The sequence below is a fragment of the Poecilia mexicana genome, unplaced genomic scaffold (assembly GCF_051168715.1).
Source record: "Poecilia mexicana isolate PSO_F unplaced genomic scaffold, ASM5116871v1 scaffold_5, whole genome shotgun sequence".
In the NCBI taxonomy this organism is placed as follows: Eukaryota; Metazoa; Chordata; class Actinopteri; order Cyprinodontiformes; family Poeciliidae; genus Poecilia; species Poecilia mexicana.
Window position 1 is genome coordinate 3,115,350 of NW_028263374.1, and position 25,917 is coordinate 3,141,266.

General features: G+C 39.1%; 1 protein-coding gene across 1 annotated transcript in view; it reads left to right on the forward strand.

Moving 5' to 3' along the window:
* Positions 1 to 2,620: 2,620 nt before the first annotated feature.
* Positions 2,621 to 25,917, forward strand: part of cadpsa (Ca2+-dependent activator protein for secretion a) — an 84,269-nt gene continuing 60,972 nt past the window's right edge. Inside the window, exons 1-9 of the mRNA XM_015011309.2 lie at positions 2,621 to 3,385; positions 9,607 to 9,720; positions 11,379 to 11,711; positions 17,936 to 18,016; positions 19,041 to 19,277; positions 19,918 to 20,039; positions 20,876 to 20,987; positions 21,077 to 21,213; positions 22,987 to 23,053. Coding sequence (XP_014866795.2) covers positions 3,035 to 3,385; positions 9,607 to 9,720; positions 11,379 to 11,711; positions 17,936 to 18,016; positions 19,041 to 19,277; positions 19,918 to 20,039; positions 20,876 to 20,987; positions 21,077 to 21,213; positions 22,987 to 23,053 — 1,554 coding nt within the window. The 5' untranslated portion in view covers positions 2,621 to 3,034. The remainder of the gene's footprint in view (positions 3,386 to 9,606; positions 9,721 to 11,378; positions 11,712 to 17,935; positions 18,017 to 19,040; positions 19,278 to 19,917; positions 20,040 to 20,875; positions 20,988 to 21,076; positions 21,214 to 22,986; positions 23,054 to 25,917) is intronic.

The window sequence follows — 25,917 nt, forward strand, 5'->3', positions numbered from 1 at the left end:
GTTAGCTCGTGAGCTGCTATGTGTATCCTGGAAATCCAAAGTAGAAGAGTAGTACAAATAAACAGAGTCTGAACCACAGAGGTCAGAATTAAACTCCGGAAACAACTGCAACATGACACCATCATGTGTAGCTGTCTAAACAGTCCTGTCTAAATGAAACACAATAAAACCTAAATTACATATTTGTTGTGAGAATTTCTTTTTAGAAATATGTACATTACCAAGTGTTACAGTTAAACTTCTGCAAAATTTTGTTTATTTGAATTCAAGAATTGGATTGAATCTATAGCCTATTTTAAAATCTTCAAAATGTTCTTAAATTATTCAAATTTGTCTGATTAGGAACAAGACAAAACACTAACATAAAGACCCTAACCACGGTCCCATCCTCTGGCCTCTAGTTCGGTGGTGTACACAGATTTGACCCAACTTAGTCAATTTCTTTTCTTGGATGCAAAACTCTAAAATTAGTAAAATGATTGCTTGCTAATTTTTCCAAATTTAGTTTTTTTTTAATTAATAAGATGGTTTTCCAACTTATATTTGCAACTCTGTTTACAGACTTTGGATACTTTCCTCTTTAAGATTTGAACTTGAAGTTATTATACTTTGGGGGGATTTTCGATGGATTTTGATCTAAAACCTTAAAAAAGGTGTTTGTAAAAGAACATCCCAGGTTTTAAATTGATTGGCTAGCTTGGGCCCAGATAGTTACACAACATAAAATGTTTTTATGTCAATTATAGGAACACATATTAATAACTGTTAATTTTTATATATATATATATATATATTTTTTTTTTTTTCAGTTTAAATCAAGAGAGTTACACCAAGTTGAAAATGATTAGGGAATTAAATTAACAATTGTCCTTCATCCATGAAGAACCTGATTGAGCGATTACCCAATGGAAGGACTCTTGATCTCGCAAACTTGAGAGCTGAACTGCATCTACCGACTTGAATGGCTTCACAGTTACCTGATGACTGTATAATCTGTGTCATCTGCATGATTGTGGTAGCATATCTAGTTACTTCTCATAATCTGACCCAGAGAGAGCATGTAGATTTTAAATAGGAGGTACTCCAAGATGGACCCTTGGGGAACCCCGCATGTGATTGATGTGAACCATGATGTAAAATGACCGACTGACACAAAAAGTCCCTGTCCTTTAAGACTCACACCAGTCAAGTACTGGGCCAGAGAGTCCAACCCAGCTCTCCAGTCGCATCAAAGTCAGTAGTTTCAAATGTTGCGCTGAGGATCAAAAATACCAGAACCGTGGTTTTTCTACAACCTGCATTCATGACTGACTGACTGACTTACCTGACTGAAAGACGTTAAAGGAACTGGTCATTGTTAAGAAGGTATTTAACTGTTGAAATGCAGCTTCTTCAATAACCTTATTGGTGAATGGACAACTGGCCTGTAATTCTGCATTAACAACTTGTCCAGATTGTCCTTTTCCAACGATAATTGCTATTTTTAAGGTGTGGGTTAGAGGAAAACACATGGGAACCACATTAATTTACATATTTTATCTCTGTTAGGATCTGAGGTTGTTTAAATTTTTTTGGGGGGGGGGTTGTCATATTTTGTGTTCCTTCATTTTTTTCTATTAGTTCTACCTTGTTTCCATTTCCATTTCAGTTCTTCCTTAGTTTATTTCTTGTTTCAAGTTAATATTTGTCACTCTAGTTTGATGAGTGTTAGTGTTAGATTCATTCCCTCGCCCCATGTGCCACCTTCTCTCTCCCCAGTCTGCCGCTTACTCCCTTCACTCACACCTGCAACCCATCAGCAATCAGCTCATTTCCTTTGTTCCAACGTTCAACCTCCCAGTATTTAAGCACCTTATCTCAGTCACTCCTCGTTGCATCATCTGGTCTACTCCCATCACTTCTCCGTTGTGCTCAGTGGGAGTTTTTTTTTTTTTAAAGTTTCTTCCTGTTGGTTTCTTTCACTTGGATTTCTATTTATTTATTTTTCCTGCCCTCACTACCTGTGATCTTTGTAAGTTTTTTTTTTTTTCCATTAAACCTTCAAATTCATTTGCCATCTCTGTGTTCAACACATCACGTTAATCTCATTGAAATGTTTCGGGTTTTGTCAAGTGATTTCCAAGACGGTGTTTTTCAACCCGGGTCCTCAAGGGTTGAAAAACAAGGCGCACTGCCCTGCATGTTTTAGACGTTTCCCTGCTTCAGCACACATGATTTCATTTGATGGCTGATGAACAGACTTCTGCCGAACTGCAAACATCCGAATGGGAAACGTGTAAAACATGCAGGTAAATGTGCCATGAGGACCAGAGTTGGGGAAACAACCAGAGTTGTTGACTTTACATAAAACAAAACAAAACAAAACAAAAATTGTCCCAGTTCTTAAACATTCCCCGAACCCATAAGAATGACATACAGTTATATGCAACTTTTTGTGTGTTAAGGTTACATTTGCTACTTGCCGTATGCAATTAAGTGTTTCCATAAGCTTTAAGTATAAAACATTATTCCGTTGAAACGAAGCAGAAAGCTTTTACTGCGAAAATAAATCGGTTTCGATTCCGGTCTGCTGCTGCTGCTGCTGTCTAAAACCGGTCCCTCTTTTGACTGAGCTGGATCATCAGGTGGTCGCTGGCTGACTGGCCGAACTGATCCCAGAACAGGCGGGTTTTTCAGCACCGCGGTCAGCTCCGAGCTCTGCCTCTTCCTCCTGCAGGCAGCGGAGCATCAACACATCAGCGCTTCCTCCATCTGTGACCCCTCCCCTTTTAAATGTGCACTCCTGATAAATCCTTCTTATCTGTCACACACTGCTGGAGTTACAAGGATTTGAACATCACGCAACCAAGAAGACCCAACAGTATTTCCGGGTTTTTTTTCTTCTCCTTTTTTCTAGCTGAGATCGGCTGCAGATTTCCCCCCACCAGCAGCTTGTGGCGTTAATCAGGCACCGTTTGTGCCTCTTTCCCTCTGTGGCTCCAATTAATGCAGTTTTGTTTAGCCTAACAGTAGTTTTATTTTAGACTCCAGCAGCATGTTGGATCCGTCTTCCAGTGAGGAAGAAGGGGACGAGGTGGTCGAGGTGGAGCGCAAAGAGGTGACCGCCTCGAAGAGCCTCGGAGGAGCCCGACGGCCACCGGGCCGATCCGCCGACGATCATGGCGGCGGAGGGCTTCAGCCCCGGGGCCGCGGCAGCGCCGGTGGCCGACCCTCCAGCCCCAGCCCTTCGGTGGGCAGCGACAAGGAAAAGGAGGACCTGGAGAAGATGCAGAGAGAGGAGGAGGAGAAGAAAAAGCGGCTCCAGCTGTATGTGTTTGTGATGCGCTGCATTGCTTATCCGTTCAACGCAAAGCAACCCACCGACATGGCCAGGAGGCAGCAAAAGGTAAGACGGGCAAGAGAAGAGAGAATAAAGCTTCTCTAGTTGTGTGATTTAGATGGAAGCTGTAACACAGACATCACATGACACCAACTGTTGCTTCCTGAGGCGCACCATGTTGCGTTTTACATCAAAGGGAGGAGGGAAGGGGAAAAAATCTACTTCCGTTAGAAAAATGTTCCAGTCACTAATGAATCCTTTAATACTCCTCAGTTGTAACTCAACCGATAAAAATCAGGAGCTTTATTGATTATTTTTTTGCTGATAGAATACAAACAATACAAGGCATGCCTTTTTTGTTTAAAGCTAAATTGTATCCAGGAGCAAGTCTTGCTATTAAAGGGAAATACCTGACTGAAAAACAAAAAGGACAAGCAGCAGCAATAAAGGGAGAGAGAAAGTAAGGGAGACAGAGGATTTGCATTCATTACTTATTTATTTATTTATTTAACTATGCACTCTATTCATAAACCGTGTGTACTTGTAGCAGCAGCATTTCCTCTACCTATTAGTAGCAACTGATATGGACAAGAGAATGTTCTTTGCCACACCAAGACATTCTGGGCCCAAAATGTTTCAATATTCAGATGGACTGTTGGAGGCTTCAAAAGTTCAAACAAACACCAAAATATACGACTAGTACCGTTAAAAGGTAAATGTCACAAAGTGCTTTGGAACAAAAGAAAACTCAAAAGTAATGTTTAAAAAAATAGTTTCTCATTAAACGAGTCAACTCATCTACAAATTTGAAGCTTGGTGGGAAAGTTCCAGAGTCTGGGTGGAACTGTGGTCAAAGCCCTACTAGCATTCGGCAGCAAAAGAATAAAACATAAATATTTCATTGTTTAAAGTATTGATTGAGCCATTCAGCCACTTGTGGCTCCAGACCTAAAGACTGCAGATGAAAACCAATCCCACCTCAACACAACTGAAGGTAGAAGTGCAACATCTTGATTTTTAAGTCATTGGTAAAGGAAAACTGTGAAGTTAAAACAAGACTTTCAGCATCATCTCTTCGGTATCAGGACCATTGTAGGGAACAGGACCAGTTATTAAAGAGCACTGGGTCCTGTTGGCAACTCAGGAAATGGCTGATGAAAACAAAGGGAAAAAGTGAGCAGAATATGAATACAAAGATGAATTTTTTGTATTCATTTTGTCATTGACATGTCTTTACAGGAAATCTGAAGTAACAGTGAATTTCTCTGGACAGATTTCACATAATTTCTAGTCAGCAGCATCCGGAGGTGAGGCAAAATAGCCAATCGTGTGTGGTTGCTAGAGAAAACTAATAGCCATTTGTCCAGGCAGCATCGCTGAATTTAATGCATTTGGAGTGCTGAAAATTTCACATTTTCACACTTTGGATTGCTATGGTGATAAAGTTGAGGATGGTAAGCACGATCGCCTGAGCTTAAACCAAAATTTCCATATTGAATGACAAGGAGGAGGCGTCCAGAGATCAGCATGGATGTTTCGTCACGTAAATTTCATGTGCTGAACGTGTCGTTCATGTAGAGTAGAGTGGATGTGGGCTGATTTTCCTGAAGCAAATCACCAGCTCCTCAGCTTTATCCACACTCAGGACCAAGTTGTTGTTGCTACACAACTAAGTCACCTGGATCAACAATCTGACAAACGGACCACAATTTGTGATTGAAAGGTTGTGTGTCTGACCAGCACTGGAGCACCACAGGGCAGTGTACTCTCACCATTCCTTTCTGCTCTGAACACCTCAGACTTCCAGAGTCCTGTCATCTGAACACAAGTCAGATGACTCTTCACCATTAGAACCAGACAAGAAGCCAAGTACAGAGAGTTGTTGGACCATTTGTGCATGATGTGGAAACAATCGTCTCATCTTAAACGCAAACAAAATAAAGGAGACAAAGCATGTCAAACTTCACCTGGACAACAGACTGGACCAGAAGCCTCTAAGCAATAGAAGCTAATATCTAAAGTCTTTGCAAGCAAGTCAATCAGACTTGTATTCAAGTATTGGTGTCAGTACTAGATGCCAAGAAAACGGCACTGTCTTTTGACTATTTTAGTTATGCTCTACCAACAAATAGGTGCATTTTTTGCTAATAATGAGGAGCAACATTCCACAGAAAAATATGCAATTGCATGAATACTGAATACGCAGGGTTCATTAAACAAGTTAGACTTTTAGTGGCCATAAAACCCTACTACATTACATCGAGCATTACATTTTGCAGCGGGCTGCAGAAATAGATCAGTTTTTCAGGGACCTATGCTGAATCAGCTATTCCTCTAGGCACACGTAGTCAATAGGTTCACAGCTTAAAGAAGAAGAATCTGACATATACTGTCAGATGTTTATTTTGTAGTTGTTTGCTGATCTCTGATTCAGCCGCAAAAGACCAGTCTGTTAATTGGTGTCACATTAGGAAATGACTTTCACGGTGCACTGAAGCAGCGAGCAAGGTGTCAACGCTTTGTGTAATCAGAGCACATTGTGCAGCTGGGTAAGACAGCTCACAGACACACTTCATTAATACAGACACTTCAACTGAACTGAAAAAGTGTAAGTTATTTTTTATTAGCCTTTTTTTGTGACTAAGAGCCAATATTTCACTTGTAAATTCCAGCATAAAACATTAACCGCATAATGCCAGCCTCGGGCTGCACAATGCTCAGACTTTCGGGACTGTTTTCTCCCTGTAAGTGAGGCGTTTCTGCAAACTGTTTTCTAAAGCTTCACCCGAACTAAGTGCAATATCTGTAAAACAATCTGTTTTGGAAAGGCATTGATTGATTGGAGTAGTTTTACTGCAAGTATTTTTTACTTTACTTGAGTAATATTGTTAACTATTGCTACTCTTACTTGAGTAGATTGATTGGAAAGAAATGGACCTCATACATTGGAAACAATCAATTCTTAGATTTCTGCTACATATGAGTGAAAGTTTATGCTAATCTCTGCATAATTACTCAGCGTTTTCTATGCCACTGTTTACATCAGTGTTATTTATTTTGTATTAATAAACGTGGTTATTTTATTTGAAAGGTAACATAAACACTTGTTTATGTAAATATATTGAATTAAAAACCTGTTTACTTCGCTTTCCCTCCCCAAAATAAACCATTAGATATGCACCTAAAAATATTACGGTAAATTATTATATTTACCCCATGTCTCCGTATATACACACAGAAACTGATATTCCGGATCAGTTCCTCTTCAGATTGAGAGCAGATGGCCTCTGGATACCAATCAAAGAGCTTCAATCAAATCCAATGTGGGATTTCAAAATGAAAGCTTTTAACAGGCTTCGAGACCAAACATAAGGCCTGTATTCACAATATCAGCAAACGTAAACCGTTTCTTTTTTTTCTTTTTTTTTTTAGAACATTACAATACCGCCTATAACTTCCTCTGGTTCCTCTTCAGAGTAGGAGTACAAACCCCATTTACTCTTGAAACGTTTCCCTCATGTCTGATGTGGGACATAAAAGTTAAAGCTTCGTGATAAGTGGAGCATCAAAACCTTTGTACGTTCTATAGATAAATTAACACAAAAAATACATTTTTACATTGTGCCCAATATGGTTTTTCTGATAGAAGGTACAACTGCAGTGGCAATAAATACCACCATTTTTAATGATAAAAAACTTAATTTGTTGAAAGGCCCATTTCCAGACCCTGGCTACATTATTCTGTTATTGTGATGAGTGATGATATGCCATTTCATGTTTTTTTTATTTAATATGCATACATAAATATATATACATATATATATTTTTGTTTGGTAGGGGGATGGAGGCACCAGGGTCTCCATATGGAACCAATAGTGGGGGGAAAAAACCCCCAGTATAATTGGGAATTTTAGTGTATGTTTCCAAAAATCTTCTCTTAAAATTTATTGTTGTGGTAATAAGTCAGAATTCTCATTACAGTAGACATTTTTTGTTGATTATCGCTAATACAAAATGTTTGCCAGCTATTCTAAAGAGTGTTTGATTGCTTAATTTTCTGTTGGAAGTGACCCGTCTCACTCTCACTGAGACTCAAACTTCTTTTTAGGAAGAAAATCATATTAAATCTAATTCTGCCAAGGGGTTCATGACATACAAATAGATTTTAAAACTTTATTTCAAACTGTCTGTGACGGATGAATGAGAGAACTATGTGATGTGGGCGTTATGAACTCAGCAGGTTTAGAGGGCAAATTCTGAATATTAAGCCATTATTTCAATGAGGCCAGACAGAATTTCAAATGATGATTGTAGAGGATGAACAGGCTGAACCGGAGGCAGGTGTTGTGGTGTGTAAACGTTAAATTACAAATCTGAAGCTAACCTTCATTTAAAGCAGCATTTGAGTTTTTCCATCAAAACTTGAATACAGTTAGTCACTTAACCTGCCAGTGATCATAATGTTGTGAATGTGTGTGGGTGCATGTGTGTGTGTGTATGCGTGTGTGTGTTAGGGGGATGCTGGTCCTTGTTTGCACTTGTTGCAAGCAGCAGTTCAATAGTATGTGCATAATTCATGAGAACAGCATGTCGGTTGCTAATAATGATGAAAGCCTTTTTAGTTGGCCTGTTGCGTTCGTATGCAAACACACTCCCACACAGCGACACACACACACACACACACTCGCAAGCACACATGAACGGGCGCCGTATGGTTTTCATGAATGCTGATTCTTACACATATTCACTCACACAATGCAGTGAGAGCGAGCGATCTGCAATCACGGCTGGGGTGAGTCCATGTGCCAATTGAACCTATTCAGACTCTAATTTGTAAGAAACGTCCGTCTTTGCAGCGTCATGAAGCTTTCATGGAGAGAGGCGTTTTGAAAAACCTCGATCACCTCTGATGTAACTTTTTGAGATGTCGACTTTGTCCTGCGATTCTGCTGCTGACTGAGAAACGAAGAGTAATTTAACGTACGACTATTAAAAATGCATCTGCTGGTTTGACATACGACAGAGTTCCTTTATCAGAGTTTTGTGCCTGAATATCATTAGGGTTGAAAATGTAGCTTTTAAAAAAATCTGGAACACAATAATTTTACAGACAATTAAGATGGATACAAAGTTTCTTTAATGTGATCCAGAAACGTTGCAATGACACATCAGATAAATCTTGAAGCACAAGGCACTAAGGCTGGAGATATATTAATATTTCACTTTTAGACCAAACATATTAAATGTCTCTGAACAAAGTGAACATTGTTTTGTCTTTCTCTGAAAGTACATAGTAAACCATTTCAAATCACAGGTTTCCTTCTGTTTACAAAAAAATAGTAATAATAATAAAATAAAAAACGAGCAGATATGCTCTTCATATCTGACTTTAAAAAGCATGGCTGAACCTGGTGAGCAGAGGAATTAAGAGTCAGGCAGATTTAAAAGATTTCTGGTTTAATCCCATCTCTGTCACTGTTAGATGAGTGAACTCTATCTAGATCTCTAGATCTCAAGCTCTACTCGGTGTTGATGACATCTGTTAGAATCCTGAGATGTTTTGAAGTTTGTTTGGTCTGTATTCCTTTTTTTTTTTTTTTTATTATATCAGTCTTTTCTCGAATCCAACAAATCAATCCTAAATCATACAAAGAATAAAACAAGCATACGAAGCAGTAAAATAATGACAAAAATTTGCTTTTCTTTTAGAAACCTCCACAGAGTCAGCAACGCAAAGCTGTAGGAGAAAACTGTTCCACAGCTTTGGGGCCTCTGACTGAGCTTAACCCTGGCCAACTCATGTAAAGTAACTCATGTTTTTGATGTAGAAGTAATACGATGCTTGCAAATATGAGAACTTCATACTATACCGTCCAGTTTGTGTGGAATCATGTTCATGGTAAAGTACTTCCTGGACACGTCTTCACCTCACAACAAGATTAGCAGAACAACAGAAAGTAGCATCATGAAATAAGATTTCATAATGAAATAAGATTTCATGATTCAGTGAACTGTCCTTGTGATGATCATCCAGCAAATGCATAGACGTTTGACTTTATGTGACCTCTGTACCCCTGAAGAAAGACACCTCAGACCGCCAAATAGGTGAAATGGCAGAAAGGTTTGGGTTTGTCTGAGCTTTCACATTGGTTGAGAAGCCTTAATGTTTCTGGACAGAACAGTGGAAAGGTTAAATTGGGTGTATGTTCGTTCATTTAATTCCTATTTTTTCGGTCATGATTTGTTTTGTTATTTTTGAAACGTAAAATGCTTTCTGCGTCCCTCAGATCAGCAAGCTGCAGCTTCAGACCGTCAAAGATCGCTTTCAGGCATTCCTCAGTGGAGACACTCAGATTGTGGCTGATGAGGCTTTCATCAACGCTGTTCAGAGCTACTATGAGGTGAGTTTTACAGCAAAGCTGGCGTTCTCATCCCTCAAATTTAACATGGTTATGTTTCAGATTGGATACTACATTTGTAAGCTGCACAGATATGAACACAGAAACACACAAACACCACCCCGTCCCTCCAGGGTGTACAGTTCAGGCCAGGTGTAAATTTTTATTTGCTGCTTCTTTAATTTTTTCTGGAATGGAAATACGCTCTACAAAAGAAGGATGTGTTCTGGAAACTTGCATAGATCTCAATTTTCTTAGGGCACGTTACAAAAAAAGTAAAGAAATTATATTGATTTTAAACTGTTTGCAATCCAGCCCATTTCATTTGACATAAATGCAACTTTGTCCAAAGATGTTCAACTTAGATTCAAATCCAATTATGCATAGTCTTTAGGGCTGCAACTAACTGTGGTTTTACTAGTCGATCATTCTATCAACTATTCTGACAATAAATCAATTATTCAGTTTAAAAAAACAACAACAACCTTTTAGACAGGAAAACAGACATTTATTGAATAAAATGCAATAACAGCATTCCTTTAATGAACGATTGATCATTTGTAGCAAAGGAAGCAGCTAAAAATGCTTCTAACATCAACATGTGAAAATCTCAGCACTTTCTGCTCTGGATTTATCTTTAATGCAATGTAGGGCCGATCTGTTTATTATATTTTCCATTTACCCATTTAATAAGTGGATATCAAGAGGTGCTTACATAGGCGTAGGAAGCGGGGGGGAGAGGAGGGACATGTCCCCCTCAATATTGGAGAGAGCCACATTCGTCCCCCCCAATAAATTCACCGCAGTTGCGAAGAATTTTAAAATCTTCCACTCGCATGCTTTTATTTTGAAGGCGCACAACAGCGCATTCAGCAGAGCGCTTCCTCCCCCTCCCCCTCCCTTCTGAACGGCTTTTTGGTTAAGCCGTTTAAATTCTGGAATAGTCACATGTCCAAAATGTTACTGCTAACTTTGTTTAAAAGTTAGCTAGTCTAGTCACAATGATTTAGAATGAGACTGAAACAGCAGCGAAATGAGCCTTTTTATTATTTAAAGTGAGCAACACTTGATCATACTCGACCACTTAACATGTATTTATATTATATTATATTATATATATATATTATATAGATATTTAGGAAAACAGCAGTGCTAGAATGATGTTGAAGAAAGGTGAAGAAGCTCTGGTGAGGTCTTCATTTAGTTTATTTAAATATGTATTAACTGCTTTTAATTTTTAAATAAACTAAGCTATTTTATTATGAGAGGAGCAGGTCATAGAGCCAGGTGGAGTTTCAGAGTCTGAAGATATAAAAATTATATTAATTTCAATAAAACCAGAAAGGAGAACAGGTGAAGACTGTTTAGAGAGACACAGAAATGTTTTTAAAATTATTATATTATAATCCGGGTCGGGACATTTACGGGAAATTACTAGTACGGGAGGACGGCGGGAAAGAGGGGAGACTTGAACTTACTTGAAATCTCAAGCGTATAGTTTTAGCTTATTGTAAAACTGAGAGGCATAAAATGATAGTAACAGTGTAGAAAGACAGAGAAAAGGATAAACTAAGGCTAAGACAGAGGATTAACGTGCAATAGCCAGTGATGCTAAGAACATAATAACGAAGCGATATTTTGTTTTTCCTGCTTGACTTCAGATCTTCCTGAAAAGTGACCGTGTGTCCCGGATGGTGCAGAGTGGTGGTTTTTCAGCGAGCGACTCTCGTGAGGTTTTTAAGAAGCACATCGAAAAGCGCGTGCGCAGTCTGCCCGAGATCGACGGCCTGAGCAAAGAGACCGTGCTGAGCTCATGGATAGCCAAGTTTGACACCATCTACCGAGGGGAAGAAGATCCCCGGAAGCACCAGCAGAGGATGACTGCAAGCGCCGCCTCCGAGCTCATCCTCAGCAAGGACCAACTGTATGAAATGTTCCAGCAGATTCTGGGGATCAAGAAGTTTGAGCACCAGCTGCTCTACAATGCCTGTCAGGTTAGTGCATCAACACGTCTGTTTGTTTCTCATCCTTTCTGCTGGTCCGTGTAAAAGAAAAAGGGGGAATATTTGTTCCATATTATTGTCATTTCTATTCTCCAAAAGAAAAAAAAAGAGTAACTAATGTAATTGCCATTATATAAAATCAGTGCTATTATTTTAGGTTTATTATTTTTTCCAAAATAGTACAACATAAAAAAATTGACCTCACAGATTATTGTTCTCTAAGAGGTTTGTCTTAGTCCATGCTTAAGTACGACATCCTGCCAAACATGGTGGCTCACATTCAAGACACTGACTCGAGTTGCATTTAAAAGTCTGGAGTAAAAGACTCGAGACTTGACTTTAATTCTTAATTTTTATTTTGTGGAATGAAGAGTGAAAGGAAGCCGGTGTGTGAGTTACAAACTGCAGCAGTAAAAAGATTTACTTGATTACCAGTGTATCTTTTTAAGAAAAGAAAATGAGAAAAATAGAAGCGCACAGTGACTCGGATAGGTAACTAGAATCTGATTACTGGTTTGGAAAAGTAATGTGTTAGATTTACTCTTTACCGAAGAAAGTGGTCATATTAGAGTAAAGCGTTACTAAGTAGATATTAGATAAATTAATTAATGTTTCTAAGTAACACATTGTCAGTATCACTAACACACAAATGAGAATAAATGAACTAAGGATTAGCAAATGAACAATCAAATACTACAAATAAACAATAAAAAGAAAACACAAACCACTAACTCTTAACCCTTTACTCAAAACCTAACCTTAACAAGTTCTACAAAGGTCAGAATTGAAGTCTGAAGTTTATCTTCAGGAAAATAATTAAATTTAAAAAATGAATCTAGAGGCTTATAACTTAAATTTTGTGAATGACAGTCTTAAATCTTACCTTGAATGTTACCTGAACTCAGAAGCTCGGCCTCTGAAGAAGCAGTGCTGAGAGGTGAGGCTGCCTCATCCTGAATAGCGTATCATTGTTATATGGTGCATGATTTGCATGTCTGCGGCTTCCAGCAGTTACACCTGCATAACAAATCAAATTACAAACTAAGCTTTGTGAGATAGAACAAATTTCACATCAGTTCCTGGCCGTTTCCATCTGAAATGCGTAACGTGTAACTGGCATGTTGAAGGTTTTGGCGAAGCCAATGTTTTTTACGATTCAAAAAGCTCAACTGGCTCAAAGTAGGCAAGACATATTTAGGTCATGTTCTACAGTTATTTCTAATGTAATTTCACCAACTCAAGAACATTAGCACATTTAATGGTAGAAATGGTTTGATTCCACATTACAGCACTCGCATAATACACACAGGCAGTAATAAACATTAAAAAAGAGAAAACGTCGGTTGACACAGTAAATAATAGTAATTCGTCATGACAGCAAGTTTCTGCATGTTTATGTCTCCTGCAATCAAGCGTTGTTTATGATGAGCCTGCGCATTCCCAGTGCAGTTTGTCATGTCTCTGCTGGTATTGTTGCTGGTCTGAAGAAACGCACCGCTCCCGACCAAAAACAACCAATCAGAGCCAGGCCGTCAGTCAACTTTGTAAATGCGTTGATAGGTGTGCCAATGGCGGAGAAACAGCTTACCGTTAGAGGAAAACTGTTTATCTGCCGTCATCTGTTGTCATGCTAACTAGCTTTAGCATTCACGACAGGCTCTGGTGATGGGGAGACGCTGTAGCGAAGCAGAGAGCTTGGGAGGGAGGGGGAATTGGGACTGAGTGACACCTGCATGGGTATGATGGACAGTATTATGACCCGCCCCTTTTCTCTCATTGGTTGTTTCTAGGTATTATTGGGAACACTGCCAGAAGGCACAGGAGCTAGATTTATTTTCACAAATGATCTGTCTCAAACTACACTGTCATGACATAGTGACCATTTCAATGAATATGTAAAAGTGACATACTGCAGCTGTAAAGACATGGGGACTTTGACATCTGTCCTGAACGTGTTTTTTCTGTAACTGATATCTTAAAAATTGCCAAGATCAGCACCTGATGAAATCTGTCTGTTACATAGATTGACACAAATGAGAGCGAAAACAAATGTGGATAACAAATTTTTCCTCTTTTTTTTTTATTCTTATTTTTTTAATATTAATAGCAAGTGTGACTTAGTTAACGTAAGCATCCCGCTGAATTCACCCCGTCTTGTTCGCTGAGGCCGTTCTGTTTCGGTTCCCAGCACAAAATAACAGGGTGGATGATGAGTCGGCTGTCCTGTTTAAGCTGGGGTGGTGATTTCCAGAGGGCTGGCAGGAAGGAAACTGCAGCAATTATAGGAAACAATAAAGTTCCAAGTACATTAATGAGATGTTTGCTTTCCAGTCATTAGTGCACATGGGGGGAAAAAAAGGACTGGCATTTAAGGTGCAAGAACTTGATTCTGCCTATTAATATCAAGCAATATATATAACGTTTGGCTCTTTAAAAGAAGAATTTTTACCGCAAATAGAGACTGAAACTCTTCTGGGCTTAAGAAATGACCATAATATAATGTTGAGATGCTTTCTTACAGCTTTTTAAAGATTCAAATAGCTCATATAGCTGATAATGCTTAGTTTAGCTGCTCTACTTGTAGACTCCCATTTGTAAGACCTGGTTTCAACTCCAAATCTGATTTAACTTGTACATTATGTACAAGTTAAATCCCTTAAGCCACAAAAAAAGTGATTTTAGAAATGATTCCACTAAGCAATAAAAGAAATCCTTTGCAATAAAGGCTTATGGTCACTCTTCGTACTTTGGCGACATGCATTCTGCTAAATCTGTGCAGCTATAGGGTGGATATTTGACCGTGGCTGCAGCGTGTTCAGAGCTGAGGCAGGTAGAAGCCGAGGGGACGGTATTTGTGTCCCTCTGTCAGCTTCCAAATGTGATTTTGTGTGGATGTGTTTGAAGAAGAGCCAGTTAAGCTTCCTCCCCTCCAAGGCCTTCCCCAGCATGTCCCTGCTCTCATTAGAGGAGTGACTGCTGTCTTGCCTCTGTGCAATACGCCAGATGGTGAATGTCTTCATAGTCGAGCCCCAGAGGGAGGAAAATCTGCTAAGGTGTCTACGCTGGCTTTTCCCCGTTTCCTCTTTGCCGCCGAACAGAGCAACGTTGCACAGCAGGATCTGTTTTACGCAGACTATTCCATCGACTGCAGCTTGTATCAGAGGGAATGTTTTGCTGTTCCATTGTTTTGCACGTTCTCTCTTAACGACTTCTGATTTTACATCAGACCTGGTCAAAACTGAATAAATACGTGTTCCCTGTTTACCACCTAGATGTTCCTAAACTAATCTGAGCTCCAACAGCTAATGATTTGTTTGTTCATGTCTCTTTTGTGAAATAAAGATTTTAAACTAGAGGTTAATGATTGATGTTATGCATTTCATGATGTTTCAGTATCATTGTGTAGCATTTCACCACCTTCCTAAAATAATGGATTAAGTTATTTTTTGCCAAAAGTTATTTTCAGGGGAAGGAAAACAAAAATCACCACCTCTTTATTTCCAAGCAATGTTGTAGGCAAAAAAAGAACTTTTGTCAAAAATTGACATAGGCCATTATTTTAAGAGTGTGACAATTTGCCTTTGATTGGCCTTTGGCAACTTATTTATATCCTATCCAAATAAAATATTAATATTGGGTGCTATACCAATATTGGACTGGGCCCATCTCTTTAAAAACAACATTGTTAACTGGTGCTGTTATTGGAGTGTTTTCACTGTTTCATTATTGATTATCCAGAGTCACATTAAAAGGCTTAACGACGACAGACTTTAATGTTAAAACTGCATGCAGTTTTTTTTGTTAATATGAATGTCTTTTTTAAGTTGGTTACTGAAGTCACCATTGTCTTTTGACAAGACTGCTCTCCTTTATTGATTTTGCATTCAACAAATGCTTTTAAGTCTATTGAAGATTTGAACTGGCCTAATGCAAAATGCATCTGACAAAAAGAAAACAACAACCTCGCTGTTCTCTCAGTGCATGTTAACTGTGTTGTTCTATAATTCAATTTGTATCTCAGCCTTTGTTATCATTGTTTACGGAGACTAGGCTTATGGAAAGATGCATGCACTGTCTAATGGCCAACCCTGCTGATTTTTGAAGCAGAGATTTCAGTCTTTAAAATCACAGTTAACTTAGGTATTCTCTGGTCTTCTGTATCAGTTGCAACGCCAACATGGCTGTACAGTGCATTCACTTATATGGCATAAAACAATGCATTTGTCACCACTGATTGGGAATGTTGCTGACACACTGCTATTTGGCCTCATGTGAATCGAGCGTACGCACAAAAATTGTCGCAGTGCAACATTTCACGCACATGTTGGCATGTACAAAATCAGGGTTTCCCCCATTATAAGCCTGGTGGGCCACCAGGCTTTACTTGTGCCCCCACCAGACTTAGCATTGCTTATATACATTTTTTTTTTATGTTTGCATTTTTTAAGATTATAGTTGGTGTTAAGATATTAATCCAATAAAACACGATTATCAAGTGATATTTTCAAATTTCCTGTCAACTTTAAGCATTTAACTTGAAAACACAACGGGCTGCTGGCTGAATGACTTGCCCTAGCACCCAACCACCTGGCTTAGCAACTTTTCTGGGCGAAACCTTGAAAATGAAATGTGAACATATGCAAACCTGTTACCTGCTGTGAAAGTGCGGCAGCCATGAAAACTGTTTTAGTGGACAATAAACTACAAAACATCAAAACTCACCTAAATGCACTGGAATCTGACTTGGTGTTATTTAACCCAGGGAGCATCGAAACCAAAGTTTTTTTTTTTTTCATCTTTTACTGTTTAAAATAAACAATAAACCTGAATCCCATTTATCCACATACAGTAAATCAACACACACACAAAATAAGAAAATAAAATGGGGTGAAAACGTGCATCGGATGTAAATGGTAAATTTTTACGCCCAGATGTAACACGGATTGGTCTGTGCACAGAAAACGCATGCATTTTCTGCATGCGTATGGGCCACTTTTGTTCTCACACAAAAAGGAAACGGGTTTGGATCAGCCGTCCTTTTCTCCGAACGGTTTAGATTTGGTGATTCTTAAGGTGGACAAGACGATCACACATGTCCATAAATATCTGACACTTTATATCATATCTTCTTGATTAATCGACTTTAATAGATTAGTTTATATATGAAGGCTGTGAACTGGTTCTCCAGTTGTTTATCTGGTGGAACTCAGCGTGTCAAAGCTTCTGGGTCTTGTTCCTCCCTCCTTCCTGTTTCAAATAGAGTGCCTCAAGGCTCCTTACTAAGGCAGTAGCATTCAGTAAGGGATAATCTCCAAGTAACTTTTTGTACCAGTTTTCTTAATTCAGTCCAACAACCACAACCACTGTTATTGTAGATTTATTGCCACACGTCTTTTTGATCAACCCCTTCATCAAATCTTGTTGGTAGTGAAATCCACCCAACATAGCATGACTGCTAGCTACAGCGCTGTAAGATTTCACTAATTCAACTACAGACTCCATCCTTCAGTCAACGCTTCACTCCTGTCATTACTGTTTATCTAAGTGATGCGATACTGTCATTTGCTTAGATGTCGACTGAAACTTTGATCTGTTTTTCATGTTTTCCTTTGTTGGTGGTGAAGGCGATAATGTGGACCACGTACTGTCCAGAACATGCAGTCGCCGTTGCTGTGACTATGTGCATATTTGTTCTGATAACATATGAAAAGACCAAATAAGCTCTGACTGTACTTCATTAAAGAACAGATGGTGTCCTGGTCAAACAGAGACCTTGAACAGTTTGAAGTCAGTCTCTCTGCTTCCATTCAGCTGTGTGCATGTGGCCGTACGTGAAAGGAAAATGTTTGGTTTCTAATGATTCTAGTGCATCGAGTCATGTCTGAAACATAGCTTCTTGTGGAAGCTACATGCACGTGCACAACTAAAAGAGATTCACAACTTGAAAACTGCTGTACCTGCTCCCCACACTTGTTACCATGGTAACTGTATCCAAAGGCTAGTGTATCCCTTTAGTTGGTTAATGGAGGAAGTAATACATGTTTTTTTTGTTTTTTTTAAGATTATTTTCAGTTTAGCCTGGTAATAACTGTTGTTGAGTGTAATTTACTTTTAGTACAGTATGATTAAAATAGTGTTTTTTTTTTTATTCATGGACCTGAATGTGATTTTTAGTGGATGTCTAAGCAAACTGCTGCATGTCTGTGTTTTCCCAGCTGGACAATCCTGATGAACAGGCGGCTCAGATCAGAAGGGAACTGGATGGACGGCTGCAGATGGCAGATCAGATCGCTCGGGTAAAAGGAAAAGACGGATGAGAGTTATGAAGGAAGATTAACCTGTAAAATGATAAGAGGCAACTGTAGGAGTGATCCTTAGTTTTACATGTATGATAAAGTTATTGAAATCCATTTGTATGCTTAAACGTAATTTGCATTTGAGAAGACTTTCTCCTGTTACATATTGTAGCAGTATAAACACTTAACAAAATAAGCTAATTTGCTTTATTGTTACTCAAAGACATTAATTTGATGTCCTTTGTGTAAAAAAAAAATATATATATATATATTTTATGTAGATGTTTTTAAAGGGGAAATATTATGTCAGATTCACTTTGTTTTTAGTTTTACATCGTGTCACAGTGTTATTCCCTCATCAAAAACTCACCTGGAGTGTTAGCTTGATTCTTTAACAGATGTTTTAGAAATCCTTTAATCTCCATGACAACCATTCAGGTCTGCAAAACACCTGAGTGGACCTTCAAGGACGAAGCTCCTCCTCAGAACTGCAGTTTCCAAGCTTCAACCTCACAGAGCTCCCTTCCCTCCTGACTCCACCTCTCAGCTCCTTCAGACTAGCCAGCAGCAATTAGCAAACACCTGGCAGAACTGGGCATCTGCTCAGCTCATTACATGAGTTAATTCTCAGTGTAGCACTGGCAAAAATGTAATTAAAGGGTTAATAGAGAAGCAATGCTGTGATCACTTCCTGAGGGCGGAGTTTCAGAATGAGCAGGAGTTTTTAAAGAGACAGAGAAAAAATGTCAAATGTCTTTTGAGTCATACTTGAAATATAGCAATTTTAGAACAACTGAAGGTAACATAGTTACTTGATTGTGTTGCAAAATGACACTATGTGACTGGAAAACACATCATACTGCCCCTTTAAAAACTGACATGTAATGCAAAGCCAATATTGACAGAACAGGATGGACATAGAGACAGGAAGGTCCCTGAAATAAATGCAGACTCGGATCATTTTACAAGAATCGATACAGGATGCAAGTTGGTGATTAAATTCACGATCTCCTATTTTGCTAAGCTTGGAGGAAGGTTTCCAAGATTCGTTTCCAGAGAGATGGAGGCCATGTACATCGAGGAGCTGCGCTCGTCTGTCAACCTGCTGATGGCAAACCTGGAGAGCATGCCGGTCTCCAAGGGCGGCGAGTTCAAGCTGCAGAAGCTGAAACGAGGACACAACACCTCCATTATGGACATGGGTCAGGAGGATGAAAATCTGCTGTCCAAGTCAGACGTGGTCCTCTCATTCACTCTGGAGGTAAAGCACCTGCAGCAGAAAACACTTCACAACTAAGTACTGAAATGCTTAGTTGTTTTGAAATAATTTTGAATTAAACAAACTTGGGGGAAAAAAATAGACAAGTTCAGAGACGAGAGACTTGAACTAGACTGTGTTTTTTTTTTTTTTTTTGCTTAAAGTCTTTAGTGAGCTTTATCATTCCCTTCCTCCTGCTGTAGAGGAGCATCCTCCTTGGCGCTGTGTCTTTAGAGATTGTGATGACCTCAATATGCTTGACCTGAACGCTTTTTTTTCCCTCTACGGCAAGCGAGTCGTTCTTCTCCACACAGACTTCTTAATTTGTTCTTCAAAGCTTTCAGCTTTTAAAACGATCCCCCCACAGAAGCTGCAGGTGCCACTAATCGAGTTATTTACATCAACCCGAGCAGTCAGCTTCTTGCAGATTAAATCAACTATTTCCAGAAAAAAAAGGTTTAGAAATCCTTACATTACTAAGTACTTGTTGAGCGCAGTGCAAGTATATATGCACTCACCAAAATGGAACAAAGGATGCATGAGAAACTTATAAGTAATAAAGTAGTGAAGTCTCTATAACTTGTGTTTTGTTACGTGGTTTAATACTATTTCATCTCTTTGGATGATTAACATTATTTTCCAGGTGGTGATAATGGAGGTTCAGGGTCTGAAGTCCTTGGCTTCAAACAGAATAGTTTACTGCACCATGGAGGTGGAAGGAGGACACAAGCTGCAGACGGACCAAGCTGAGGCCTCCAAACCAATGTATGTGCAAAGCACAACTAAAGAAAGACGACAATCACAGCTGGAAGGACACTTAGTTCATTAAGATTGCATTAAAAAGTCATGATGGATATGTCAGAGCAATAAAAAGGATAAAACATCCAAGGAAGTAAAAAGTTTTGATGAGGGAACAGTACCGCATCACAGTCCCGCATAAGATGTTACCTGTCATGGATGAAAATCTAACTAAGACAAAACAGTGGGATTAACAGGGGTCTCAAACTCCAGTCCTCGAGGGCCACTGTCCTGCAACTTTTAGATGTGCCTCTGCTGCACCACACCTGAATAAAATAATTAGGTCATTAGCAAGGATCTGGAGAACAGATCTACACAAGGAGGAGGTAATTAAGCTATTTCATTCAAGTGTTTTGTACCTGTGGCACATCTAAAAGCTGCAGGACAGCGGCCCTTGAGGACTGGAGTTTGAGACCCCTGGATTGCAACCAGGAGACAGAGTATAATGTACAGAATGGGTAGAGTAACACAGACCCATTCTAGGAAGGGTTGTTAGAATAAGAATGAGGAGAATTTATTTCATGTATTTATTTGTTTGATGCAAACCCCTAAAAAAACAACAAAAAGTTCAGACTTTACAGAAGAAACTGACCCGTATACTAAATATTCATTGGGAGTTTATTATGATTAAAATCCTCAAAGTCCACAGAGCTTCTTCACATGAAGCTCAGTGGACTTCATATGAACAGACTATTAACAATAGATTAGCAGAGAATAGCCTAGGGGGTAAGTAGGCATCACTAACCCTGAGATCCACCGTTTACTGCACAGACTTTACTTAATAAATCTGTTCTTGTTCGTAGTTGGGGAACCCAAGGTGACTTCACCACCACCCAGCCTCTGCCTGCTGTGAAGGTGAAGCTGTTCACTGAGAGCACAGGAGTGCTGGCTTTGGAGGATAAGGAGCTCGGAAGGGTGGGAGAACATTTCAAGCACTGGATTCATTTTTGATTCCTCTCACACAGTGCGTCTGACTCGCAGCGTTTGCATGTGGCTGTTTCCAGGTTGTGCTTCACCCGACTCCCAACAGTCCCAAACAGTGTGAGCTCCATAAGATGACAGTGTCTAAAGGCTGCCCAGACGAGCTCAAGATAAAACTAGCCATCCGCATGGATAAGCCACAGAACATGAAGCATTGTGGGTAAGTGGCAGTCGGGTTCTTTGTGTTGATGCCCTCCACCGGTGCGATCAATTTAAAGCATTTGTCGCGTCTGTCAGATTTCCATCTAAATACTTAAAAAGAACTCTTCTGTGATTGGAGTTCTGGGCTTTCTGTCCCTTTCATTTGGAAAAGTAGATTTTGGAAACCAGTTCTCATGTCTGCATAAGTTCAGACTGTTTATTTTGATGATTTATGTCATTCAAGAGCAGTCGGTAGGAGTGTTCAGTATTGACAAAAATATATCAGGATATTTTTTTTCCCCACTTTTGTGTCTTATAATTGAAAATATTTAGCTGTGAGCTCATATCACAAAGACTTCATTTTATTGCAATAAAGGTTATAGTAAAAGATTAATAATTTACCTTTCATATGGATGATAATTAATATCAATTTATTGACATTCACCTAAGAGGTCATATTTATTACTATAATTTATCACATGTATTTCTTTAACCGTTTAAAACAGTAAACAGAGTATTGTCTTGAATCAACGCACAGTAACCCTGCAACAATAAGCAGATTTAGATAACTGATAAATTATATTTGAACCCCAAAAAATGAGTGGAACCACTCAGATTTTAGATGAAATGTGTTTCTGATAGGAAATGAAGCAGCCATCTCTCCCAGGATGAACAATGGGAGCAGTTTTGGGGGAAAAAAAGTGTTTCTTAAAAAATATTAATGCCCTTCTCAACAAATCATAGAAAACCTTACATTGATATAACAATCAAACAATTTTTGAAATTGCTCATCAGCTTCTACATGTTTCCAAAAGATGACGTTTGCTTCCCTCTTGTGGTCACCGATTGCTACGAGGATGATAGTTGGTACATTTAAAAGTGAACACATGTAGCTCAGTGTTTTACAACATGGATAGAATTATATATGTAATGTTTGCCACAGTTGTTATGTAATTATTTTGGGGCACTTTTATGATTCTTGTGAGATTTACAGCCATTTTCCAAACTGGTTGTCTGTTTGGAACCAGAACACAAAGATACAGGGCTGTCATGTTTAGCTAGCTCATGTTCAACCAACTTCCCAGCCTTTCTGCTAACAGATTTATTTTCTTAGTCATTTCTACTTGTTTCATCGAACAAACAGGAACAGAAGTATCATCCTCTTGGCTGGTGCAGATTGGCGTTTCATAATCTATTTATTTAATCTGCTGGAATCTTTTTTCTTCCTGTTTAGCTGGTGGTGGATGTTCTTTGTTTTTGGACATAAGCGCAGTTTCATTCGACTGACCTCTCACAGTTTGGTCCCAAACACTGAGTTCTCTTGTTTCACTTTGCTCTAGTTTATATAGCTATTTTAAAATAATTTTACTTTGAATGCATTGATTTTTTTTTTGCTGCCTTTTAATCTCTCATATTGATTAGTCTAACATGGTTTTTGAATAACTTTCTTCAGAAGGATAATTATTCCTCTCTAATCTAGTTTGGTGGCAGCAGGTGTATAATAAATTAACTTGTAGTTTTACTATATATCAAATCTTTTGTAATAAAAAATTTACAATCTACTGTTAGAAAAATGTTGGGTTTGTAAGAGGCCCTGTATCTCCTTGCAGTGGCAGTATTCTGCCAGAAGAGGTCAGTGTTTGCACTAGTATTTTCACCTTGGTGCATTGAATCTGTGTTGAACGTTGATAGCAGTATAAACTAACGCCAAAACAGCATCACAAAAAAATTACTGTGAAGCATTCTGTTAAATTCATTCTTTGTTAAAATAACATCCTTTTTTCCCCCACAGGTATCTTTGGGCCATTGGCAAAAATGTGTGGAAAAGATGGAAGAAGAGATTCTTTGTCTTGGTACAGGTAGGCATATTTATTTTTTTTAGAAAATAAAATATGAAAACAAAAATTATTATTATTATTATTATTATTATTATTATTATTATTATTATTATTATTATTATTGTACTTAAAATGTTTGAAAGAAGATTTTGAAAGCTACATCTCCAAATCATGAACACTGTCGAGGTCCTGATAAAAATGATATTTGATACTGATAAAAACTGACGACATATGAAGATTTCTTCTGCTTGTTGTCGCGGGGGCTGTTGAGGCAATTTGCTGCTTCCTGGTTACGACCAACTAATTAGCACTGAAGTTTTTGCGCAATTTAAATTGCAACCACACTGTAGTCTGATCATTACTCCCATTTAATCGGCTACAGCAGACAAAACGTTTGATTAAGAAAAACTGGAAGCAAGTGTTTATTTAAAATAGGTGATGATTTCTTTTTTTTGTATCGTTTCATAGGTGAAGTAAAAAAACAAAATTTGCCCTCTAAAAATGTCTTTAAAAAAAAAAGAATTAACAAAGAAACAGGGATGCCTTTGACATGAGTGCCGCTTTATGCAAAGGAAATTTTTGCCAACCACATGTTGTGGCGCGCTGTGAGAAAGAGAGATGCAGCCAAGCTGTCTTCTTTTGGTTGTCAGATGAATGATGGAGAGGTCAAGCAGGCTTTTGTCAGGAGATAGTTGTGGGGAGGAGGGGGGGGGGGGCGGAAGGGTGTGGGAGATGAGGTGGTGGAGGCCATTTCCTGGTGGCTCCGCGTTGGGAGGTGGGCAGCAGGCAGCAGAGAAGGGGGTGGGCGGCAGTAGGCCTGTCTCCTATGCGTTAGGAAGGATATGTCTCAGAGCTACAAGTTGACAGGGGATTGACAAAGTCGAGTGAACACTAGCTGGTCTAACACTTGGAGCTACAAAAGCCTGAGCACCGCCAACTTGAAGCCTCTCACTTGCTTGCAGCTAAATATATAGCAAGTGACAAATACTGGTCAATAGACTGCACACTCATGTGTATGTGTTTGTTTTTATGTCTGTCTTTCGATGTGCATGAAGTTTGAACGGCGACACAAAGACCGGCGTGTGTTTGTTGGGTTGCTGTGTTACAGAGCTAACGACTCAGCGGATATTCTTTTGGCCACCAAAAATCCAGAGCTTTATTGATTGCACAATTTGTTTGATTCAAATAGGTTAACCTTATAAAAACGTTCAACTCTGACAAAGGCAATATTCATTGTTAAAATATCACAGGTAATTTCCTTACATTTTTTCTTTCTTTTTAGCTATTTTTAACAGTAGTAAGGTTCATGATGTTGTCTGTTGCATATGCTATTTATTTTTTACATGTCATGTGTAAAAAAACAAAACAAATCAAGGTGAAGCCAAACTGATTAGCTTTCACAAGTGGAGCATTATGGCCGTCGTTGCAGAGTTCCTCTTGATATATTTACAAAAAAAATTTATTAGAAATTGCATTGGGTTTATTTCAAATGAAATGGACAAGGAGATGGAAAAGGGGTGAAAAATAAAATGGAGAAAATGTTGAAATGAAAAAGAGAAGATAAGAACAGAAGAGAGAAAAGAAAGGATATAAAGAATAGAAAATAACACTGTAGAAGTCTGCTCTACACCTGCAGAAAGAGAGGGATAAAAACAGAGAACTGAGAAACCATATGTGTATATTTAACAATACCAACACCATCACTGAACCTGTGATGAATTAGTACGTGGTACTAATTCATAGAAGATGTATTTAGTGACGAACACTGCCCAACAAAGTGTCTCTGTAAACCTTTGAATCCAGACAACTCTTTGTGTGCGTACGTGTGTGTGAGCACGCTTGTGTTTATAATATTTCTCCATGACAACGTTCTATAATGGGTGTGAAGAACCACAAACTGGGCCCATAGGACTCAAGGTATCCTGGTAAAAACCAGCTCATTTTCTATGCTTTGCTTTGTACAGAAGGTTTGGACTTTTGGACTTGGCTGCTGAAAAACAATTGCTTCCTGGAATCGTGGACTGTGTTTAGGTTTTACATTTTTCCCAGTTGCTAACATTTATCAGTGATGTATGTAATGCCTCAGTTCAACAATTTGAATCTGACCAGAAGTTGCTGGCTCTTCTGTGAAGAGAGAAGTGCCGATCTGAACGAGGCATCTGTTAATGTTAATTCAATATTTGGAAGAATGACCAATATTGAATGACTGAACAGCTTCGGCTTCGTTCAGTTCCTCCTCTTGCATTGCTAAAACTACAGTAAATCAGCAGAAAATCAACGTCATCGTTCACAGTTTCTCCTTCTGGTCACTGATTAGCCTGGTTGAAATTGTACTGGAGGAATCCAAGTTAATCAGAGAAAGCCTAGACTGTGCTGTAAGCGAGACTTGAATTGAATGGAATAGCACAGGAAGATGATGTCAGGCTAGACCCAAGGAAGGCATTGGGAAAATTGGAGTCACAGACATACAGAGGTCCCCTGGAGCACGGGGGTCCCTGGAGGATCACTGCAGGAACAGCTGCCAACCCCACACAGAAGGGAGCAAAGGAGAACTCCTGGGGAGCCACACAGCAGCCGCGGCCTCTACTGCTCTTCTAGCAGCTTTCACTAGCACTGTCACAAGGTGTTCTATACACCGAACCCGAGTGTGACCACAGGTGGTTCTGAGCTGGGGGTCGGTGCAGCAGGAGAAGCAGTGAAGGAACGCCGGCGTAGCCAACCAAACACCTGATATCCCACCAATCTCACACCACAGACCCACCGGTGCCCAACCATGCTCAAAATCCAAACGACCCCCAGAGAATCGAAGCGCCAGGCCCAACTACAGCTGACTCACTGGACCCAATGCCCAACCGCAGTCCAGCCCCCCCCCCATCACCTGGCCT